Below are 19,482 nucleotides of genomic sequence, written 5' to 3'. Positions count from 1 at the left end.
ATGGCTTTCCCCAGGTCCTGGGAAGCTTAAGGAAGATGTGGGAAAAGAGCAGACGTGTGTAGAGCTGCATCCTCTTATGTTCAAACTGGTGTGGGCTGTAACCAGTCAGACTGTAGCTGGTGACAGCCTTTGCTTGCTGCCAAAGGGAACTGAACCAATGGGCACTTTCCTTCCTATGTCTACTGCAATGTCTCTGGGTGCCCCTTGGTGCTCTCTGGCCTCAGCCTCCACTTGAGGACTCCTGAAAAAACTCAGACTGAGGGTTCCTTTTGTTCCGTGCCTACCTGTGCCACTAGGGTGTGATGGAAAGGATGTTGGTTGTGCTGTACTTAGCTGCTGGCTGTTACATCAGAGCAAAACCTTTGGTTTCTGTATTAGGTAATGGTAGAGGTGAGCTGAATCTGGCCAATGTATGTAGTATTGATGGGACCTGCCAGTTGAACAAACCTGCCATAACCTCTGGTAGATGTGTATTTTCATGGAATCATTAAGACCTCTAAGATCACCTAGTCCAACCCCCAACCCACCCCACCATGCCCACTGCCCACGTCCCTCAGTGCCACATCCACACGGTTCTTCAACACCTCCAGGGATGGTGACTGCACCACCTCCCTGGGCAGCCTGTGCCACTGCCTCACTGCTCTTTCTGAGAAGAGATTTTTCCTAATATCCATCCTGAACCTCCCCTGGGGCAGCTTGAGGCCATTCACTCTCTCCCTATCGCTGTTACCTGGGAGAAGAGGCCAACTCCCACCTTGCCTCTTTTCAGGAAGCTGCAGAGAGCAGTAAGGTCTCCCCTGAGCTGCCTTTTTTGTCTCACCTGCTTCTGAAAGCCCAGACTGCCAGTCCTGTGGGATGACAGATTTTCTTGACTTGTCTCATCATGGATAGAGAAGTCCCACTTGCGACTGTTCTGTTGGCTGCCTCTGAATGACTGTGTCCCTCATGCTCTCCCAGGGAGAGCATGAGACAGTTTGCTTGAAGCTGTGCCCTTTGATTTCTTGGGGGATAAAGGGAGTGTGGTCAGAAGGAGAGAGCGGCTACTCAAAGTTGGAGCAAGGACTTATTTTGAGCAGCATGATGATGCCAGTGTTTCAGAACTGTCCCTGACTGTCCTGTGTCCATGAATGGAACTGGGCGATTCACATACGAGGATGGGTAAATGGTGAGTGGAAATGTGACCTACAGTTCCACAGCAGAGAGACAAAGATGTTGGTGGGTTGTTTGGAATGGGAGGAACCACAGATTGTGAAATGTGCTTCTCCATGTTGATTAACCTGCGCCAAGGCTGGAGAACTGCACAGACACGCTCCAAGATGTCATCCTCTCGCTGCCTTACGTTAACGCAGGTATAAGCTGTGTAAGCAAACATCCCTTTGATCAGAGGAGGCTCCTGCAGTGACTTGTATGGTGCCTTTGTGTTTCTGGTGCCAGGGTGGTAGTGTCTTGTACAGACCCACGTCTCTCAGTTTTATGCATTGTACAGGGGCTCACATCCAGTTTGCAAAGAGGACTTGCTGAGTTTCATTTCCTACCTCAATTGAAACAACGGAAGTTAAATAACCAAAAAAGAAAAAAATAAAAACAAGCAGCCCAGAGTCAATGTTCTCCCTTCTGTAATTACAGACAAACTTGCCAACTCCCAAAGTGTCTTTTTTTCCACTTCTGGTGAAAAAAGCTTCTTGTAAAAATGTCTTTCACACATGAGTTATGCGTGTCTCAGTGAGCCATCTGAAAAGGTTCTATAGAAAGGAATAGAAGTACTGAAGCTTGAGTAATGACATAGTTATTTTTGAAGTCAAGGTACTTTATTCCTATGAGGTGCTGCAAATTAACTTACTTAACCACTTCTGAGTGAGCAGTCTTATTGCCCTTGGGGGCTGGCAGAGCTCAGCTGAACTGTGCTAAGATGGCTCAAGACACTGCCACCTTTTTCCCTGGTGAGGAGGCAACAGGGTGCATGACATCTCAACTGCTGTGTCCCCACCCTGCACTGGTGCCAGTGCAGCCCCCTGTGAGGTGAATGGACTGTGTCATGGTGGCAGAGGAATGGGGGCCAGGTGCCATCTCTAGGCTGGAGATCCTGCCGCAACACTTAGCAGCAGCCCCTACGTGTGTATAAGCTTTGCAGCTTTCAGCTTTAACTTCCTGGATGATTCCATGAAAACAATTCCTTACAAAAAATGGACCTCATATCTTGCGTTGGAGGATGGGTGATCATTAAGCAATAAGCAAAGTAGGTAGTTTGCATTTTAAATGTAAACAAAATCCTATTTGCTTTAGAAGGTTGAGCTCACAGCAACAGGGCTTGCTGCACTTTGTGCTGGTGATCTCCATTTGCTGCTTACAGCTCTGTCCAGTAGTTGAGTAGAGTTCAACAGAGTGTGCTTTGTAGAATCATAGAATCACAGAGTGGCTTGGGTTGGAAGGGATCTTAAAGACCATTTGATTCCAGCCCCCCTACCATGAGCAGGGTCTGTGGCTAACTTGAAGCACTTAAAGAAGGCAACTGCATGGGTAGGCATCTCAGTTGGGTTTGGAGCAGCTGACCATGGCCACTCAGGTGCAGTAGATGAACTGGACATCTGGACCAAAACCTAGAAGTATTCAGTAAGGCAGCTAGAATATGGCTCAAGTCATCAAATTGAGGAGATATTTGCCCTTCAAAGTATTTTATGACCCATTTTTGACAAGTTGGAGTTGACAGTGCAATGAAAATTGTCAGGGGCTCCAGGGAAATGGCTGTGAGAGGTAGCACCTCCTCGCTGAGCCATAAGGGCATTGAGTTGGGATGCAGGAGCTGTCCCCATCATGTCCCTGTGCTGTCCTCCTGTCACGGAGCAACGGGTTGGTTGAGGCCGTCCCCAGGGAAGTGAGTGGAGAGCATTCAGAGCCCTGGGTAGAGCAGGGGCTGGGATCCAGATGCTTCATATCCGCAAAGAGCCATGCAGTTGCTCGCCTCCCTCAGCTGTCTCTGGTAGTGAGTGGTGTCTGAGTCAGCCTGATCCAGCTGTTTGTCTTGTTAAGAATGGCTGAAGTTGGTGACTTCTGTCAGTTCTGGTTTTTTTGGTCTGTCTGGTTGGTTTTAGTTGTCTTTTTTTTGTTTTGTTTTGATTGTTTGACTCCGTAAATTGAAGTCACACAAAACAATCGTCCATAGATCCTTATGGATAAATAGCTGCAATAAAGCTCAGTCATTCAGATCTCAAGAGGTGACTACTGGTTGGACTCTGTTCTTCTGTTCTGTTTGGCAAGGCGCTGTGCACAGCTATAAATCACTGTTCTGCCAAGTCCTTTCCTTGTACGTACACTCATGCACGTGCTCTCTGTGAGCACCACTGGCTCTGCTACCCTCCAGCTTATCTTCTGCATTGCCCAGGAAAAATATTTGAGACTTCCAAAATAAATGGGTAATTAGTGTTTATTACAGCTAAGCTGAATTCTGCAGAATAATCTCACTTGTTTTACACTACACAGTTTGTTTCTAAATCAAAAAATCATGCTGTTGAGTAAAATCTGACTGGGGTGCATTGATAGGGAGGTGAGCATTATGGAGTGATAAAGGGATGCTGTGATGAGACAATTGTGGAGACACAGTCCAAAATGAGGATAAGCAGTAGTGGTGTCTGATTGCAGCAGGACAATGCAGATTAATATTTGGTCAGCTGAAGAAATAGTCAAGGAAGGCCACAGAGCTGTGATCGTGTAGAGGAAAATATTTTCAGACAGGTATCAGCCTGTGAACAACCTCCATGCAGGGCAGCTCAGAGCTGGAGGCTTCACCTCTGACATCTTCTAGCCCAACAATTTCGTCACTGTGCAGAGTGGACCTAGCCTTGGTAATGCTTTTGCTTTTTGCAAATATCCTGTGTGTCATCTGTGCAGAATTAACAAGGTGTGGAAATTCCTTCGTTACGAGAAGTGTGGATGGTTGCTGGTAATACAAATAGGAAGCATGTGGTGGGAATCATAGAGACAGATCAGGGTGAGTCATGAGGAGACTCACCAATGCTTATAAAAGCTCTGCTGTAGTCTCTATTCTGTTGTGTATGTGGCTATACTTTGGGGTTTTAGCCATGTAATCTTTTTCTTTTTAATTTTAGTGACCTTCTTTGAGATCGCCGGATGTATTTTCTTCCTGCATGATTCTTTTTCCCCAGTTTGTGTACAAAAATGAGATCTGATAGTTTGATGTAACTTAGCACATCACTAGTAGCTGAATGCTGTTGATATTACAGCACAATGCTCTCAGTTCTCTGACCAAATGGATTACTGTGGGGTTTTGTTTTAGCAAGCTGTTTGTGCAGTTACCTGGCATAGTGCCTGGCCATGTGTGCATCTCCAGCAGGTAGCTCCACTGAACCTAATGGGGTGTACAGTCTGCACGAGTGTGCAAGAGAGAAGACACTTTTGTCCATAGGTATTAACTACTGGTAATGGGCTATTAGCACTTCATATCTGAATGGCATAAGCTTCCAAAAAATGATGACTCTCATGATCAATAAGTGCAGTGAAATACAAACAAACATACAGTGCTATGGAAAAATACTCAGGACTACTCTGGAAGTAGCCATTTCTGTTCTGGAAGCTGTTTTGCCTTGAAGAGAGAGGAGGAACAGCAGCTGTTTTCTTTACCTCACCTCCAGGAAGCCACCTCTGTGATTGCTGCGTGTGTGTTGGGACTTCATTGCACAAGGGAAATTCCTGTCTCCTGGGTCCCCCTTACCTGCTGCACGCCAGGCTCTGCGTTGTGCTGGGGTGCACAGCACTGCTCATGGTTCAGCTGGTGCATCACAGCAGCCTTCTGCATGATCCCTTCTTTATTTCCCTCATATCGTCTCATCTTTTTATGACTGTTAATATTATTTTTTCCACAGGAAAATTCAGATTGAGAAGTGCTCTGAAAGCATTTCTAAAGCAGGAACGCAAGTGTCACTTGTTCTTACCTTTGGCTGGGGAGTTGGTGTAAGCTATCAGGTCAGAGCTTAAAAGCTGTAGGAAGGTTAATAAGTGACCTGATTTTTCACTAGTGATATAGAGGGCTAATAAAGTAATTGCTACAGGTAAGTGCAGAAATTTGGCAAGCCTCTTTACTTGTGTCCTTTTTTGTTTAAAACCTTTGATCCTGACAGCAGATAACATGGGTTGTTTCTGGAGCTTGACTCCAAAAAGGTCTACAAGTCCAGAAGAGGCTCAAGGCACCAAAACTCAAATAAAAGCACGACTGGGTATCATTTTGAGCACCTTCTTTTTGTCTTGCACTCCCTAGCCATGGGGCTTTGACACGTGCAGACCTAAAGCTGCAGTGGCAGCACAGGAGAGCCCACAATGAAGGCCAGGCCGTGCAAAACCAAATAGCTGGCTGTAAAAATCCAGAGGTGCTAAAAGGGAGATTTAAAAGCACAATAGATTGTTTAGCAGGAACTCAAATTTTTGTCTCCACAGTTTGCTGAGAGGAGTGATTTGAGTCTGCCTGAATATCCAGTCAGTGCCCCTTAGTGCCTTGCACTCTGTGTGTGTGTATTTGGTAGGTAGTCATACCTGGGCCCCGTGCTGCTAAACCACTTCCCATGCAGTGCTTATCCTCTGGCTCCAGTGCTTTGTGTGAGAGCTGCTCCTGCGTTCAGCAACGATTGAAGATGGCCTGAGGTCTCTGACCACTACTGGGTTCTTCATGTGCTCCCCGAAGCTGTGGGATGTGCTCCCCAAAGCTGTGGGATGTGCTCCCCAGAGCCGATGGCTGTGTCAGGTGTGAAGAGGTATCTGGGCACACACAGCCAACCCAAGGCCTCAGGTGCTGTATTCATTGCTAAGGGCCTTCAGGGAATGAGCTGGAGGGCAGGAGAGAACCATGCTCACATGCACCCATTGGCCAGCGTTCTCATACCCAAAACTGTTTTGTGGGGGCAGATATTCCTCACGTTAGTGCTTCTTCCTTGCCTAGAGGATCAGAAGGCTTTCCAGCAGGGCAAGCAAAGCTACAGTAGCTAATGATGTTTTAGTAACTAGGAATGATTGAACATTTTAACAGGTGGCCATTGGTCTGGGCACTTGGTCTGTTTTGGCAACATCAGAATACCTCGTCCGACCTGCAGGAGTTGTTGAAGTTGACACTTGCAGAAGTGATCCTCCACAGATTGCATTCATGCCTCTCTGGGCACGTGCAGCAGGTGGATTTCTGTGCTGGGGGAGCTGCAGGTATTTTATAGAGATCCAGCACTCAAGACTTAGGAGACAGGTGTAAATGCTCCCTGTGATAGCATGGTGTCTCTGTAGATGTGGGGTGATGCTTGTACGTGCTAGTAACACAGCACTTCTATCCTTTTTTTTTTCTTCCTTAGCTTCCTTCACAATCTCCCTTCGTGCAGTGGACAACATCACAGTTACAATTAAAATGAAACCTGGTGTTTTACCTGTCTGTCTAATTCGTGTAAAAAATGGACCCAGGTTTGAATTGAAGATAAGACCAGGGGAAAATGTGACTTTAACCTTCTCTTGTAACACTCCTGAGAAATATTTCATGATGGAAATTCAGAAGAATATTGGTAAGACATGTTTCTATTTCGTTTTCCTCAGGGGTGATTTTCTTCCAGTAAAACCATGCTTTTTTTTTTCCCCCCTCCCTGTTACTGTATCAAGGTATTGCCTACGTTCTTGGCTAGGAAAAGAACTTTGGATGCTGATAGACAGCCCTGAATTACTCAAACGACTCAAGTTTGAGTCTGTATTTCTTTCTGGCAAAATGAATGTTAGCTCATTGGTTTTTGAAAACGAGACTTCATTGCATCAGTTGCTTTCTGACATCCCTTCTCTTGCAGTTTCTAACCTTTCAAAGGACTGCTCTGTCAAAAACCTTTGAGCATTGATAATAATGTCATGCGTCTTATTCAGTGAATGTCTTGATTGTGTCTGTATGGACAAGACAAACATTATTATGTTATGTATTATAGGAGTTGTGTTTCCTTATATTAAATGAATGGTTCTGAGGACAAGAATCTGAAAATTTGAAATTCTTGGAAGTAAACCTGTATTTGTTTTGAATATAATAGCTATTCTATGTCTGTGTGGTAACATATTCTTTAGTGGCATGAGCATGTACTATTTATCAACTAGACCCCAAACTTCATTTGGCAGTCAGGTTTTGATTATATCTTCTTTATTCTTTAGTTGATGTTCAGGCCTTGTTATAAAGACAGTTCTTTTCACACTTGGGGGTTTTATTCATGCAAATAGTAATATTCATAATATTTTATGATACATATTGGTAATATATGGTTGTTTTGTGTTTTCTTTTAAGCTTAGATAAAAAATATGATTCATTTTCCAGCTTAAAGCACTGCTAAGTTGGATTTTTCTGATGAAAGTTCTCTAGGTTCTCTTTGAAGTATTTTGTTGACAGTTTTTAACCACTTTTGCATAATCTAGGCCCCAGGTTCTTATCAGTGCACCAAGGAAATGAAGGTACTGTTCACAGCAAGTAATGGAAAACATAATGATTTGACAGGCATTGTATCACTGTTCTGAGCACAGTGGCCTAAAATCAGCTCTCTAGATTCATTATTTCCATCTCTCTTAATGTTGAATTCCTCCCTTTTGTTTATTTAGTTCTCTGTTAACTACATACCTTCTAAATTCTTCAGCAAACAATGAAGAATGAAATGCCCTCTGTTAGTCAAGCTGGCTCATTTGTAAAAGCAAGTTTATCCTGTCTACTCAAAGGGACAGGAGTCCTGTTTGAAGACAGGACTTATAGGAGTGGTATGTCTTTGAATCTGTGTAGAATAAAAGTTAAGTGCAACTTAAAAAAAATATATATATATATATATATATAAATACTGAAGGAGCTTAAAGAAACAATGAAACGGAAAGTAACATACCTCATTTACTTGCTGATTTTCTACAGTGTGTCATGGCTGTTCTCTTCCTGCATTTCAGACTGTGTATCAGGCCCGTGTCCCTTTGGAGATGTTCATCTTTACCCACCAGGGCTACCTCGCCTTAACAGGACTTTCATCTGGGACGTGAAAGCGAGTACAAAAGCTGGACTTGAGCTGAAATTTTCTGCCCCATTAAGACAGATTCAACCAGGAGAGGTGTGTCCAGATTTAGTTAGCTACAGCATCAACAGCTGCATTGATGCAGCCACGGTCAACATTGGCACCTTCTGCAGAAATGGCTCGGTGTCTCGTGTCAAACTGCTTGGAGGAGTCATCTTGTCTCTGCACCTCCCTTGGAACTTGACTCTCACAACCTCAGGCTTTAACATTGCCAACAGATCTTCCATAAAACGTAAGCGTGGAGGAGTTTATTGTCCCGTTTCCTTCCCCATGCAGTCCTCTTTTAGAAAAGGTGGTGGTGGTTAGTTTGTGTTCAGTAGCTATTCCTCTTCTAGGATCAAAGTGTCTCAGTAGTTTGGCTGTTCAGTGGTTATGCAAACTGTTGTGTTGCTGCTTTTGGTGCAATCTCTTTAAACTTCCTAAAACTTAAACGTAACAGCTTTCTTGCTTTATGTGAGACTGGATAGCATAACTAGAGTGATTCAGGAGACTTATTTGCTAGTTGCACTGTGTAATTATGTTTCTTTATTTTTAAATAAAGCCTCCTTGACTTGTTTGTGTCTCTAATGTCTCTCTTCAGGAGAGGAAGGTGGGAAAAGGGGAGCCAATGCCTGGAGGGCACATGAGTGCCTAAATGCAGATATCTGTTTCAACCTGTGCAGTAACATAACAGGTTGTGTAATAATCTTTTAAAAATACCTGAAATGTGCGTAGTAGTTAATGGATTACTCTGTGATCCGATGACAAGCCTTCATTCAGGGTTTTTCTTGAGCTTTAATTGACTTGTGTGATTGCCATCAGCTGTAGGCCAGATCTAGGTTTGTGTTTGTAGAACGCAATAACAAAAAATAAGATTTGTCACTGCTGCTCTGGTGTGGCACTGTTGAGACATTCAGAAAGGTAAGGGGTGGCACTCCTTGCAGTTGCTCATAGTTACTGGCTAGAGCAAGGTTGTAATCTTCGCATACATAGCTTTGCTCTGCCAAGTGCTGGGATTCATCCAAGTCCAAGTTATGTCACACCATCTCTGTGGTTCTCATTCATGTTTTATCATGCATATTTGAGGCTCTGTGCTGGAGCGCTCTTTTAGAACTCCAAAGTTTTTGGACTGAGAGCTCTCTGCTAATTTAAAAGCTGTTGTATTTGTTTCATGAAATGTGGTGAAACAGTATTAGCGGAAGCAGTAGTCAAGCTTCATGGTTGCTCTCGTTAAGCCAGGACTGGAAGTGATGACTAGGATCTTTCCTTTTCAAAAAATATAGGCCCATCCATGTGTTTGATAGGTAAACCCACTACACTGAAAATGCAGTGTGAGCACATCCCTTTCCTCTTCTGTAATTGAAGGTAATACCATTAACTCCAGTATGTGTTTTAGTCTGGCATTTTTGTAATAACCTAACCTGTAACCGCAGTGGATGAGCTCGCTGTCAAATAAGAGTATTCAGCTGCTGCAGTGCTACATATGCTGGTGTGTTGTCTCCAATTGCTAATAGTTTTCATGATTCTTTTCTTCCATCTTAGGGTTATGCATTATTGAATCCACTCTGGAGGGGGAGTCTTCCATCATGTTGATGTCCCCAAACTATCCCCTGGGCTTTCCAGAAGATGAGCTCATGACATGGCAGTTTGTAGTCCCTTCCAACATGAGAGCGAGTGTGTTTTTCCACGATTACAGCCTTTCCAATTGCGAAAGGAAGGAGGAGAGGGTGGAGTATTACATACCTGGCTCTGTCAGTAATCCTGAGGTGTTTAAGCTGAGTGACAGCCAGCCTGCCAATATTGCTGGCAGCTTCAACCTGTCTCTGCAGGGCTGTGATCAGGATGCTCAGAACCCAGGCATCCTTCGCTTGCTCTTCCAAGTCGTCGTTCAGCACCCTCAGATTGATGAGAGTGAGTACTGGTTTGTTCCTTCAGCCTCTCTCTGCATTCATTACTTTTTCCTTCTGCAGACACAAACTGGCTCTGTTGCTTTTGTTCATAGACATTTAGTCTGAGCTCCACGAGGAAGAGAAGAGTGCTTTCGTCATTCCTTTTTTTGAACTTTGAGCCCTCCTTTAGTTAAGGAGGTGGCTTGCTGAGCAGAACTGAGGCCTGCATTACTTTATTTGCCACTGGCTACTGTAACAGGAAGATGAATGGCAATACTGAGCTTTGCAATTTGCAGCAGGGTCAAAATGTCCACTGTAGGTTTTATACTGTATCTTGTAAATTCCTTTCCTTTTCCAGCATGTACACCATGTAACTGAGAAATGCCTTTAAGATCTGTGATATCAGACCTTGCACTCTTAATAAACAAAATTAAACATAGGGCAGCATTTCCTTGAGGCTGTGTTCTCTCCATGGGGATCCGATCCAATTATCTTGCAAGAACCTTCTTGATTAAATTGTCCAGGCCTGTGTGTCACCTCACAGTCTCCCTGTCAAAGGTTCTGCAGCATCCCAACACTCTCATCCTCCGTCCTTTATCTGTCTAGTCTGTCTCTGTTCACTAACAGCAAATCCTCCTTTGTGTACATTTATTGTATTACATCTCGGAAGCCAGACAGAGAGAAAACATTGCATTCAGTTAATCACCTTTATCTCTGCTCTACTCTGGAAAGCAAAGAATCATTTTAATATATTTATAGCCAAGATAATAACCATCTAAAAAATAAATTTTAAAAAAAGGTTGTTGTTTATTTAATGAAGTGCAAGCAATAAACTTCTTGGATTTGAGAAAGAGCAGTGGCTTCTCTAGGGATTTCATGAGTTATTTTAGTTATGTAAGTTCCATCAAAAATTCAAATTCAGCCCTCAGGAACATATTGAAACTTATCTTGTGTGTCGTGTGCAAGTTAAGCATGGTTCTTATTAAAAATGCATCGGTATCTACACATTCTCAAAGCTTCCCAAACATTTTGGTATTCCACAGCTGTCTGTGATGCTTGTCGTTAAGGGGAAAATTCAGCTATTTTCCAATCAAAATAACTTTTCAGTCTCATCTTGAGTTTAGCTGCTGAAAACACCTGAAGAATGAATAACCCTGTGGTGAAAATCCCAGGTTGTTTGCTTGATTGTGGCAATGACCTGAACATTTCTAACTTGCTAAGGGGTGTGTTCTATCTTCTAATCTGTCAATAATGAAGTTCTGATCTCAGTACTTACCCAGTAGGGTAGACCACTAATGAGTGTCCTCCAGACAGACTTCATGCTGCTGATCACAAACCTTTCAAGCTCAGCAGTTGAGCAGTTTGTAGTCCACATCACTGTCCACTTAGCTAGTCTATATCAGTGTGTTTGGGAATATATATTATGGGAGATGTTCAACTCAACTTTTGCAAGGCTTTTGAGACCAATAGCCACTGCTCTTGCCTCATACACCAAGCCAGCCCTGTTGATCTAGGGGGGGTGTCGCATTGCCTAAGTGTGGCTTCCTTTTCCTAAATGCATGCTGACTAGACCTGATCACTTTCTTGTCTTCTGTGTGTCTGGAAGTTGTTTCTGTACTATTGCCTTCTCAAGATTTGTGATGAAAATATCAAGGCACTTTCTGAGAAATCTAACAAATCTAACATAGCTACTATGGAGCTCCACTATTTGTATTATAGCCTCACCTGTTCAAAAGGGACTAGCTTACATCACCCCATTACGACTGAAAAGTCAGGGAATAATGTAAAGGCTTAAACTTAACTGGAAGAGTAATGTGATACTATCTGAGTTTTTATTCCATGGATAGAAAGAAGTAAATAATGTTTTCTTAGTTAATGTAGAAATAGCTTTAGCAGCTCCTTGTCTAATGGTGTGAGAAGAGATGGAGGCAATTCTCCTTCACACCAGCAGTTGCTCTGAGATGTTTGTCGTTGCAGATGTCACTCACGTGGTTGACCTCAGCAAAGAACGGAATATGACTGTAACAATACACTTTGAAGGGTGGCCCAGGCGAACCCCGCTCGTATCGGAACCCATGTGCCTGATCTGCAAGGATCCTCGCACTTGTGACCGAGTTCTGACCTTGGCCTCTGGCGCCACCTACAAGATTTCCTTTCTGTGCAAGGACTTATCCCGCCTGAGGATCACGGCCGAGAAGGGCATAAGTATGACAAAAGTGGCTTAATCTTGTTTCCTAGAGAATGTTGCTGTGCGCTTTTCCCCGCTGCTCAGCTAAACCTCGTCTCTCGCTTTCTGAGAGACAACGGTGTGTGTTGAAAATCAGGCGTTGGCCGGATGGAGATGGGCACAGTGAATGTGGAGATGACCTTGTTACTCACTGCAGCGTCCTGCTTTTAAAAATAGGAGCTGCATTGCTATTAGTAGAAGGGAAATGACAAAGATGTGGAAGAATCTTCTTACTGAAAGCTGCAAAATATGGAAACAGAGCAGGAGAAGCCATAAATCAATCCAGAACGTGTGGGAGCAAGGCAACCATCAGGAATGCATCTTGTGCTGTTTGTATATTCTGGAAAGTCCTGTACCAAATGGATGCTTTTTACTGCTAGTAGAAAAAGTTTTAAGGTATAGGTCTGTACCTTAGCTGGTTTGCAACTGTGTCCCAATAAGCAAGCAGTATAGCAGACGTGATTTCCCATTTTGTATATGTTTGTATCTGTACATTTCTTTGGTGCTCCCTTTAAAGGAATCCTCTTAAACTACAAGCCATACATATATTTGGTAAAGTTTAATAAGAGAAGATGTCTATTCGTGTAAATTCTTATCTGGATCGGTAACACCGATGTAATAGGACTCTGTGCTTACTGTGGTATATCAGAATCTCTGGTATATCATTGGTATATACACTATACATTGGTATATATACTCTGGTATACTATTGCTTTTCCTAAGTACTTCCTCTGCTAGAAAAAAATGCAACTGTTTTGACTTGTCTTTGTGATTACAGGCTGTGTGGGGAGTCTTCGGTGGTGTGGGAGCAGGATCTATTCCCTTTCAGTGCCCAAGACTATCACCCAATTGCCAGTCCAACTGCATAAATTTATTTGGAGGGTCATAGCTCCCGAACTGATCAATATAGAAATCACATCTCCGTCCTTGAAACTGCGGCAACACCTCCCAGAGCAGAGCTGCAACACAAGCTACAGCTATAACATTTTTAGTGCCACCCCGGAGACAGAGATGAATGTTGGTATATTCTGCCCTGGTGGAGCCATTGAAAAGATTCAGTTGAGGAATAATATCACCGTATCTTTAAAAACATTTGGTAAAGGTTTCGTCAATGAGTCTAATCATCAAGATCTGAAAATGTCTTTTGTGCCACATATTAAAGGTAAGGTAACGTTTTGTGCATCTTTACCCCATTGCTGGATCTTTCAGGACGTTTATTAGAACACATATGAACAAATAGAAATAAGAATTCAATTCTTTAGAGTCTAGGCCTGGAGTCATTACTTGAACTGATCTTTATCTGAATGAGTGAGGTGGCTTATTTCTGCAGGAAGGAAAGATTTGTGCTGTAGATGGTTGAGGGGAAATTCTGCAGATATGTCTGTATGATTACTGTATGATTACTGATACAGAGGAGATGATAGGTGAATTGTATTGCTGGTAATGACATAGAATATGGAAATATACTTTATAAGTGATGTTTTTTTGTTACAGAGAAGAAAGTCTATATAGTTTTACATGTTGGAAGATAAAGCTTTAAAAACATATAATGAAACTAACCAAGTTTTCATGCCTGTATACGTTTGCTTTCTTACAGACGAGTGTACTTTTACTGTGAGTCCAAATTCAAAAGCTAAAACCTACTTACAGACTCCCAACTCACTTTATGGTCTACCCCCTTACGTCTCCATCTCCTGGTACATCATTGTGCCCAGTCAGCAAGTTGCCCGCCTGGGGTTCTCCACGGACCGCATGGGCATTGCTTGTGAGACAGGGCGTGCCTACCTCAACATAAAGGAACAGATGCCTGGGGCAGAGGAAACCGTGCGCCGTGAGGATGAGCTGCTGCCTCAGCCCCGAAATATGCATCATAACTTCTGGGTAAACGTCTCCAATTGTAAGCCTGTGGACCCGATGCAACTGACCTTGAAATTCTGGGTGACTTTTGTTGAAAAGCAGATAGGTGAGTCCTGTAATTTATCGTGGCTTGCTTTCCACTTTTTTTCATTTCCTTTCCACTGGGGAAACAGTACTGTATGCTGCTCTGCGTGCCTTGGGTTTTATAGGATTCCTGCTTCCTGAAATGCCTGTCCCTCATAAGCCTCTGAGAGTTACAGGTGAGCACTTCTAGAGGCTGAGCAGAAAGGAGAGTTCCTTATGTGGTGGGGGTTTGGCTTTTGTGGCTTGAGGATTGCAAGGCTGGAGGGCAGTGTGTTCTATTTATTTTATCTTTTTAAATTGGAGATCACAGCTGGAAGGTATAAGAAGATCAAGTGATGTTTTTTCCTCTCCCAAGGTCAAAGACCTAGTGAGCAACTTGAGATTTGATTATGCAAATCTACTAATCTGAGTAGTCTTTTCACATGAGTAACAAATAATCCTTGGAGGAGATCTCACTGTTCTGTTGAGACTGCCTTGACTAATAACAGCAAAATCTGCTTTTTGTTATCTTTCATCTCTCTAAAACACAAGGCACTAAAACACCATTTTTAGGGTAGGTTTTTCTCAGATACACGTAAATTTGTTTCGTGTTTGCATTTCTGCATAATCTGTGGGATACTGCTGCTGCCTGTAGAAGTGTTGTTACATGGACATTTGACACAGTTTCTGGTCTAGAAATGTTAGAAATGTTCGTTCTTTTTTTCTTCTTCTCTTCCTCGTTCCTTTTATTTTCTATAATGAATACTTCTGTAATATACCATTTTTTCATTTTTGCTCACATATGGATTTTCCTGATCAATTTAATGACTCTCTGAAAACTCCAAGTCAGCATAACTCTTGTAGTTTAGGGGAAAGGATTGCACTGAGGGGGATTTGGTGAAAAAATAACTATTTTGTTTGTTGATTACTGACCTGTCTCTTTCCATGCTTTTTTCTCTATACTACATGTTCAGCCAGAGGCTTGTGAGACATTGCAAGTAAGTTCAGCAGCACGTGAGCTGTCTTGAATCCTTGCACCAAGAGCTAAGTCTGAGTGTTGGTTGGGGAGTGTTGGTTGTTTTAAAGTCTGTGATCCACTGCTAGCAGCTGGAGCTTGTCCTTGCTTGACTGCCAACCTCTTGGAATTGTCTTATGTTACCCCAAGGCATGCACAGCTTGGAGACTCCTTCTTTGCATGCAACAGATGCACTTAAAAACCGCTGAGGAGGTTTTAGGAAAATGCTCAGTGTTCTTGTAACTTGTCTGCTTTCAGATCTAGCAGTGATACTTGGTGTACTGGCTGCGGCTGGAGTTCTTGCAGCTATTGGACTCACTGTGTGCTGTATTAAGAAGAAGTAAGTTCCTAATTTAGCATGTGTGTAGGTTAGCAGTTCAAGAAAACAATATGGAAGAGGTGGCAGGCCTTGTATTCCATTTGTTGATGTAGTTCCCTTAAACAAAGGCGTGGAGCATAGTGCAGGCAATGCACTGGGCATTGGAGTGATGTTGCTCCAAGAATGTTGCTTTATTCTGAATTGATTTTCTTAAAAGTAGAACAGCATTCCTGGGGTCACATTACTTCAGCTCCCAGTGCATTGCCTAGCCTTGCTTTTGGCACAACCTTCTGTCTGTACTAGAAGTAAAGGTATTGCTTGGATTTATCAGTGCTTCGTGTGAAATGATACTGTGATGAATGTGGGCTGCATGTGACTCTAGACAAGCCTTTCCTAAGACAAACTGTGAAGTCATTTAGGGTATTTAAAGACTTGTCTTTCATCTACAGACCCTCTAGCAATTTCTTCCACAGTTTATAAACCGAGTAAGAACACTCTTCTGTGAGATGAGCCCTTTGGGAGAGAACTCATTTTGTGCAAAGCCAACACACCCAAATCATGCGATGGGAGTCTGAAGCTATCAGTATCTTAGGGGGTTCTGATGTGTGTACTCAAGGTGGTTTGGTCCTGAAGCTGTAAAGCTGGAATGATTTGTGTAATATAATGATTAGAGCAGTTATGAGTGCAATTCTCTGTTGCACAGGGAAAGTTTTAAGAATATAGGCTTAAAAACCCTTTACTTCAGCCTTTGGTCTTTCTGCCTGGAGGACAGTTGCACCAAAACCAGGGAAAGTTCATTTGATTTTTAGAGTGGATCTGCTATTTCACTCAGCCTTGTTGGCTCTTAGGTCCTCTTAATGCCTGTGGAAGTTTAGAGGGTCAGTACACTGCATAACTGAAGTGGAACTCTGTACTTGGATGGCTGATGGTGTTAATCTTGCAAGCTTACTCAGCTTGCAACTGAATAAATAGCTTAAAAAACAAAAAAAACAAACAAACAAAAAAACAAAAACAAAAAGAACTTGTCTTAATAAATTATTTTTCTTAAGATTACAAGTACAGTCTTTGATCCAGGTAGATTAGACTGTCTGACACAGGGTAGGTGGAATTTGTAAACAGCAGCTGCCATTATTGAGCTCAGATGCACTGAGCTATGCGCTGTTCTGATCTGTGAATCATTTCAACTCTGAAACAGGAAGAAGAAAAACCAGAATCCCATGGTGGGTGTATACAATGCAAATGTCAATACCCAGATGCCTGGAAAGCAACGCTTGTTCCAAAAAGATAGGAAAACCAACGAGTCCCACGTCTACGCAGTTATCGATGATGCTATGGTCTATGGGCACTTGCTGAAGGAATCCAATGGCTCAGTCACTCCAGAAGTTGATGTGTACCAGCCTTTTGATGGGCCCACGGGTAGCTTGCCACCTTCTCCACCTCCATTCTCCTTTAGAAAAGACATAAAACACTCTCCTAACACAGAGGAACCTCCACTTCTGGCAGAAACAGACCGTGACACTTACACATTTGCTCATCAGAAATCAGGGGACCTGGAGGACAGTGGAGACGAAAATGAAAACAATAATGGTGATACAAGCATGTCCTTGCTGGAGAATAAGGAACAGAACAGCTTAGAAGAGTAATTTTATGCCAGGCACGGTAGTTTCCTGTGGAAATCCAGACAGCCTGCAAGGACAAATGTCCAGGGAAAAGATAGCAGAAGAGGAGTGTTATTTTTAAGTATGTTTTGATATTATTTTTGCTTTGTTGTTTGTGTTGTTGTTGTTGTTTGTGTTGTTTTAATTCAGCTGTTGGTAGCTTCCAGTTTTAGAGTGACTATCTGGTAAATTCAAGCATTGGAGCACTCTGAAAGCATGTGAGTTGTGAGATCGATGTGGGATGGATGGCAGAGGTATGCTCTTGCTTTCTATTATCAAGACATCATGAAAAGGAATTCATAACAATAGCAATTTAAAACTGTGCTAACGAATCCAGTGGAAAGTGTGTTTTGTGCAGTATTCCCTCCTTTCTCACAAGTCATTTAACCTGAGTGTTGGCTGGTGACTTTTTGAAGGCATAGGCCACCTCAAGGACTCAAGGCAGCTCCAGATTGCACAGGTATGGATTCCTTCTCCTAATGTCTAAGCAAAGTAGGAGAGGCTGTCATGTCTACTACTTGCTGCTTGAAAATTCATTTGTATTTAATGTAATGATTGCAGTGTAAATGTACTGAACGACCACATGTATGCAGCCTGGAAGAGCTCTGTGCAAGTTACTCAGTGTGTATACTAGAGCTTGGGCTTGCCTAGCTCAGAAGTACAGTTCTGTTTTTCTCTAATTTCCAACTGATATTCTAGTACTTCAGCAGCGCTGTGTAAGCCTATACCAAAGACTGCATTTTCTTTTGCTTTTTTTCACAAAAACAATTTTAAAATTCCAAAACAGTGTGCAGTAGTTTTCAGGTGCCCTGCAGCATTCACCTTTTGTTGGTTTCTTGACCTTTTTGTCCTAGAGGTACAGGTTTGGTGAGGACATAACAGTGTAGCCATCCAGCTGTTTACTAACGCATTTCACTTCAACCCATAGATGCTTGTTTATCTAATAAGGTTAAAAAGGGGGATAAAGAAAATAGATTATATTCCACAGCCTGTTTCTCTGAAGTGTAAAGCATATGAGTGAATCCTTAAGAGAGGCCTGTGTTTTGGTTTTTTGGCCGTCAGTCTAAACTTAGCAATCACACTGAAACAATGTTGGACACAGCTCTTGATTTCTCCTGGTACTTCACTTCAGTTATCTGGCTCCTCTGAAATACACCTCTTGCAATAATAATTTTCATTTTTGAGTGCTGTACTTAGCTTCCCCCTCAGTTCCTGTGCCTTCTAAAACATGAGGGTCATGTCCTCACTCGCAGCACTACAGGTATTTGAATCGAGTTGCTTTTTGTACACAAACATCTGGCTTGTCCAGGTGTGCAGTTACTGAGGATGTTTGCAATTTTGCATGCAAAGCTAGATTCAACTTGAGAATTACTCTCAATTGTTCTGACGCCTGCTTGTCTCATGATGCTCAAAGGTGCCACATGATTTATAGGAGGTGTTGCATGCATGACATTATGTTTATATTAATGTCTAAAATGAAAACATCTTTACTAGGAACATTACAAAAGAAATGTGGATTTCTTCTTCCGTTAACTATGCTGGCATTGCAAATGACTGTGTTAAACAATCAAGTGTGCCTGCTTAACAGTGTATACCAATATGCAATTAATTATATCTGATCTGACTCAATTTTCTGTGGCATACAGGGAAACGTATGCCAGCTGGAAGTGCCTTTTTATCGCTTCGTGTACTTTTTATGCTTATGTTTCGCACTTTTAATACAGAAATATGTACTCCTAGATCTGTGGCTGGTCACTGGGGTCACATATTTCTAAGTGTACTGGGAGTGTTTGGATGCCATTTGACAACTTCAAAAGATTTCTCCAGTAACATTAGCTGCTTTTTCTCAGGTAACTGAATGGCCACTGGATGTTTTATCAGGGCAGCCCATCTGTTCATTCAGGTGGTCAATGCTTCCTTCTTTCTTTCTTTCTTCCTTTCTTCCTTTCTTCCCTTCTTCCTTTCTTCCTTTCTTTCTGTCTTTTTTTGAAAATAAATGTGTTTCTGAGAGCAACTCAAGGCTGTCTCATCCCTCTGGCTCAGTTTCTGCAGCTGCTTAGGTGAAATCTTCTAGTTCATGTTCTTTCTGAACAACTGATGGAAAGGGAACAGAGGTCAAGCTTTTGTTTACAACATCTCGAAATTTGAAGGAGGAATATGATGCTTGTTCACTGTTGTGTTTTTTTCCTTTTGTTCTATTTTAACTCAGCTTTTGGTACGGTGATATAAACGTCAGTTTACAGTTGTTTTCACTCTAAGGTTGACTTCTACTGTGCTTACTTCATGTTTTGAATAAGAGTACAGGTGCAAATTCAAGTTTACTTTTCCCTCAGATAAAGTTGTGACTTAATTTTTTTTTAATAAATAAAACATAACTATATTACCAGCTGAAGCAGTCAGTGTACAGCTTTCTCATCT

At 42.4% G+C, this 19,482-nt stretch overlaps 1 protein-coding gene across 2 annotated transcripts in view; it reads left to right on the top strand.

The window, feature by feature from the left end:
• The window catches only part of CDCP1 (CUB domain containing protein 1), a 23,660-nt gene extending 4,204 nt beyond the window's left edge, over positions 1-19,456 (top strand). The window contains exons 1-9 of one of the 2 annotated variants that reach the window (XM_042817366.1): positions 4,248-6,198; positions 6,342-6,545; positions 7,936-8,289; positions 9,579-9,947; positions 11,903-12,130; positions 12,931-13,314; positions 13,750-14,115; positions 15,346-15,427; positions 16,602-19,456. In XM_042817366.1, the coding sequence (XP_042673300.1) occupies positions 6,012-6,198; positions 6,342-6,545; positions 7,936-8,289; positions 9,579-9,947; positions 11,903-12,130; positions 12,931-13,314; positions 13,750-14,115; positions 15,346-15,427; positions 16,602-17,049 (2,622 nt within the window). In that variant the 5' untranslated portion in view covers positions 4,248-6,011 and the 3' untranslated portion in view covers positions 17,050-19,456. Of the gene's footprint in view, positions 1-4,247; positions 6,199-6,341; positions 6,546-7,935; positions 8,290-9,578; positions 9,948-11,902; positions 12,131-12,930; positions 13,315-13,749; positions 14,116-15,345; positions 15,428-16,601 lie in introns of those variants that run through there. The other variant, XM_042817367.1, reaches the window with a different exon arrangement.
• Positions 19,457-19,482: the final 26 nt, after the last annotated feature.

This window comes from Centrocercus urophasianus, unplaced genomic scaffold, assembly GCF_019232065.1.
Source record: "Centrocercus urophasianus isolate 14NV4802_14NV808 unplaced genomic scaffold, USGS_Curo_1.0 seq_16, whole genome shotgun sequence".
Classification (NCBI taxonomy): Eukaryota; Metazoa; Chordata; class Aves; order Galliformes; family Phasianidae; genus Centrocercus; species Centrocercus urophasianus.
This window is presented reverse-complemented; position numbering and strand designations above follow the sequence as displayed.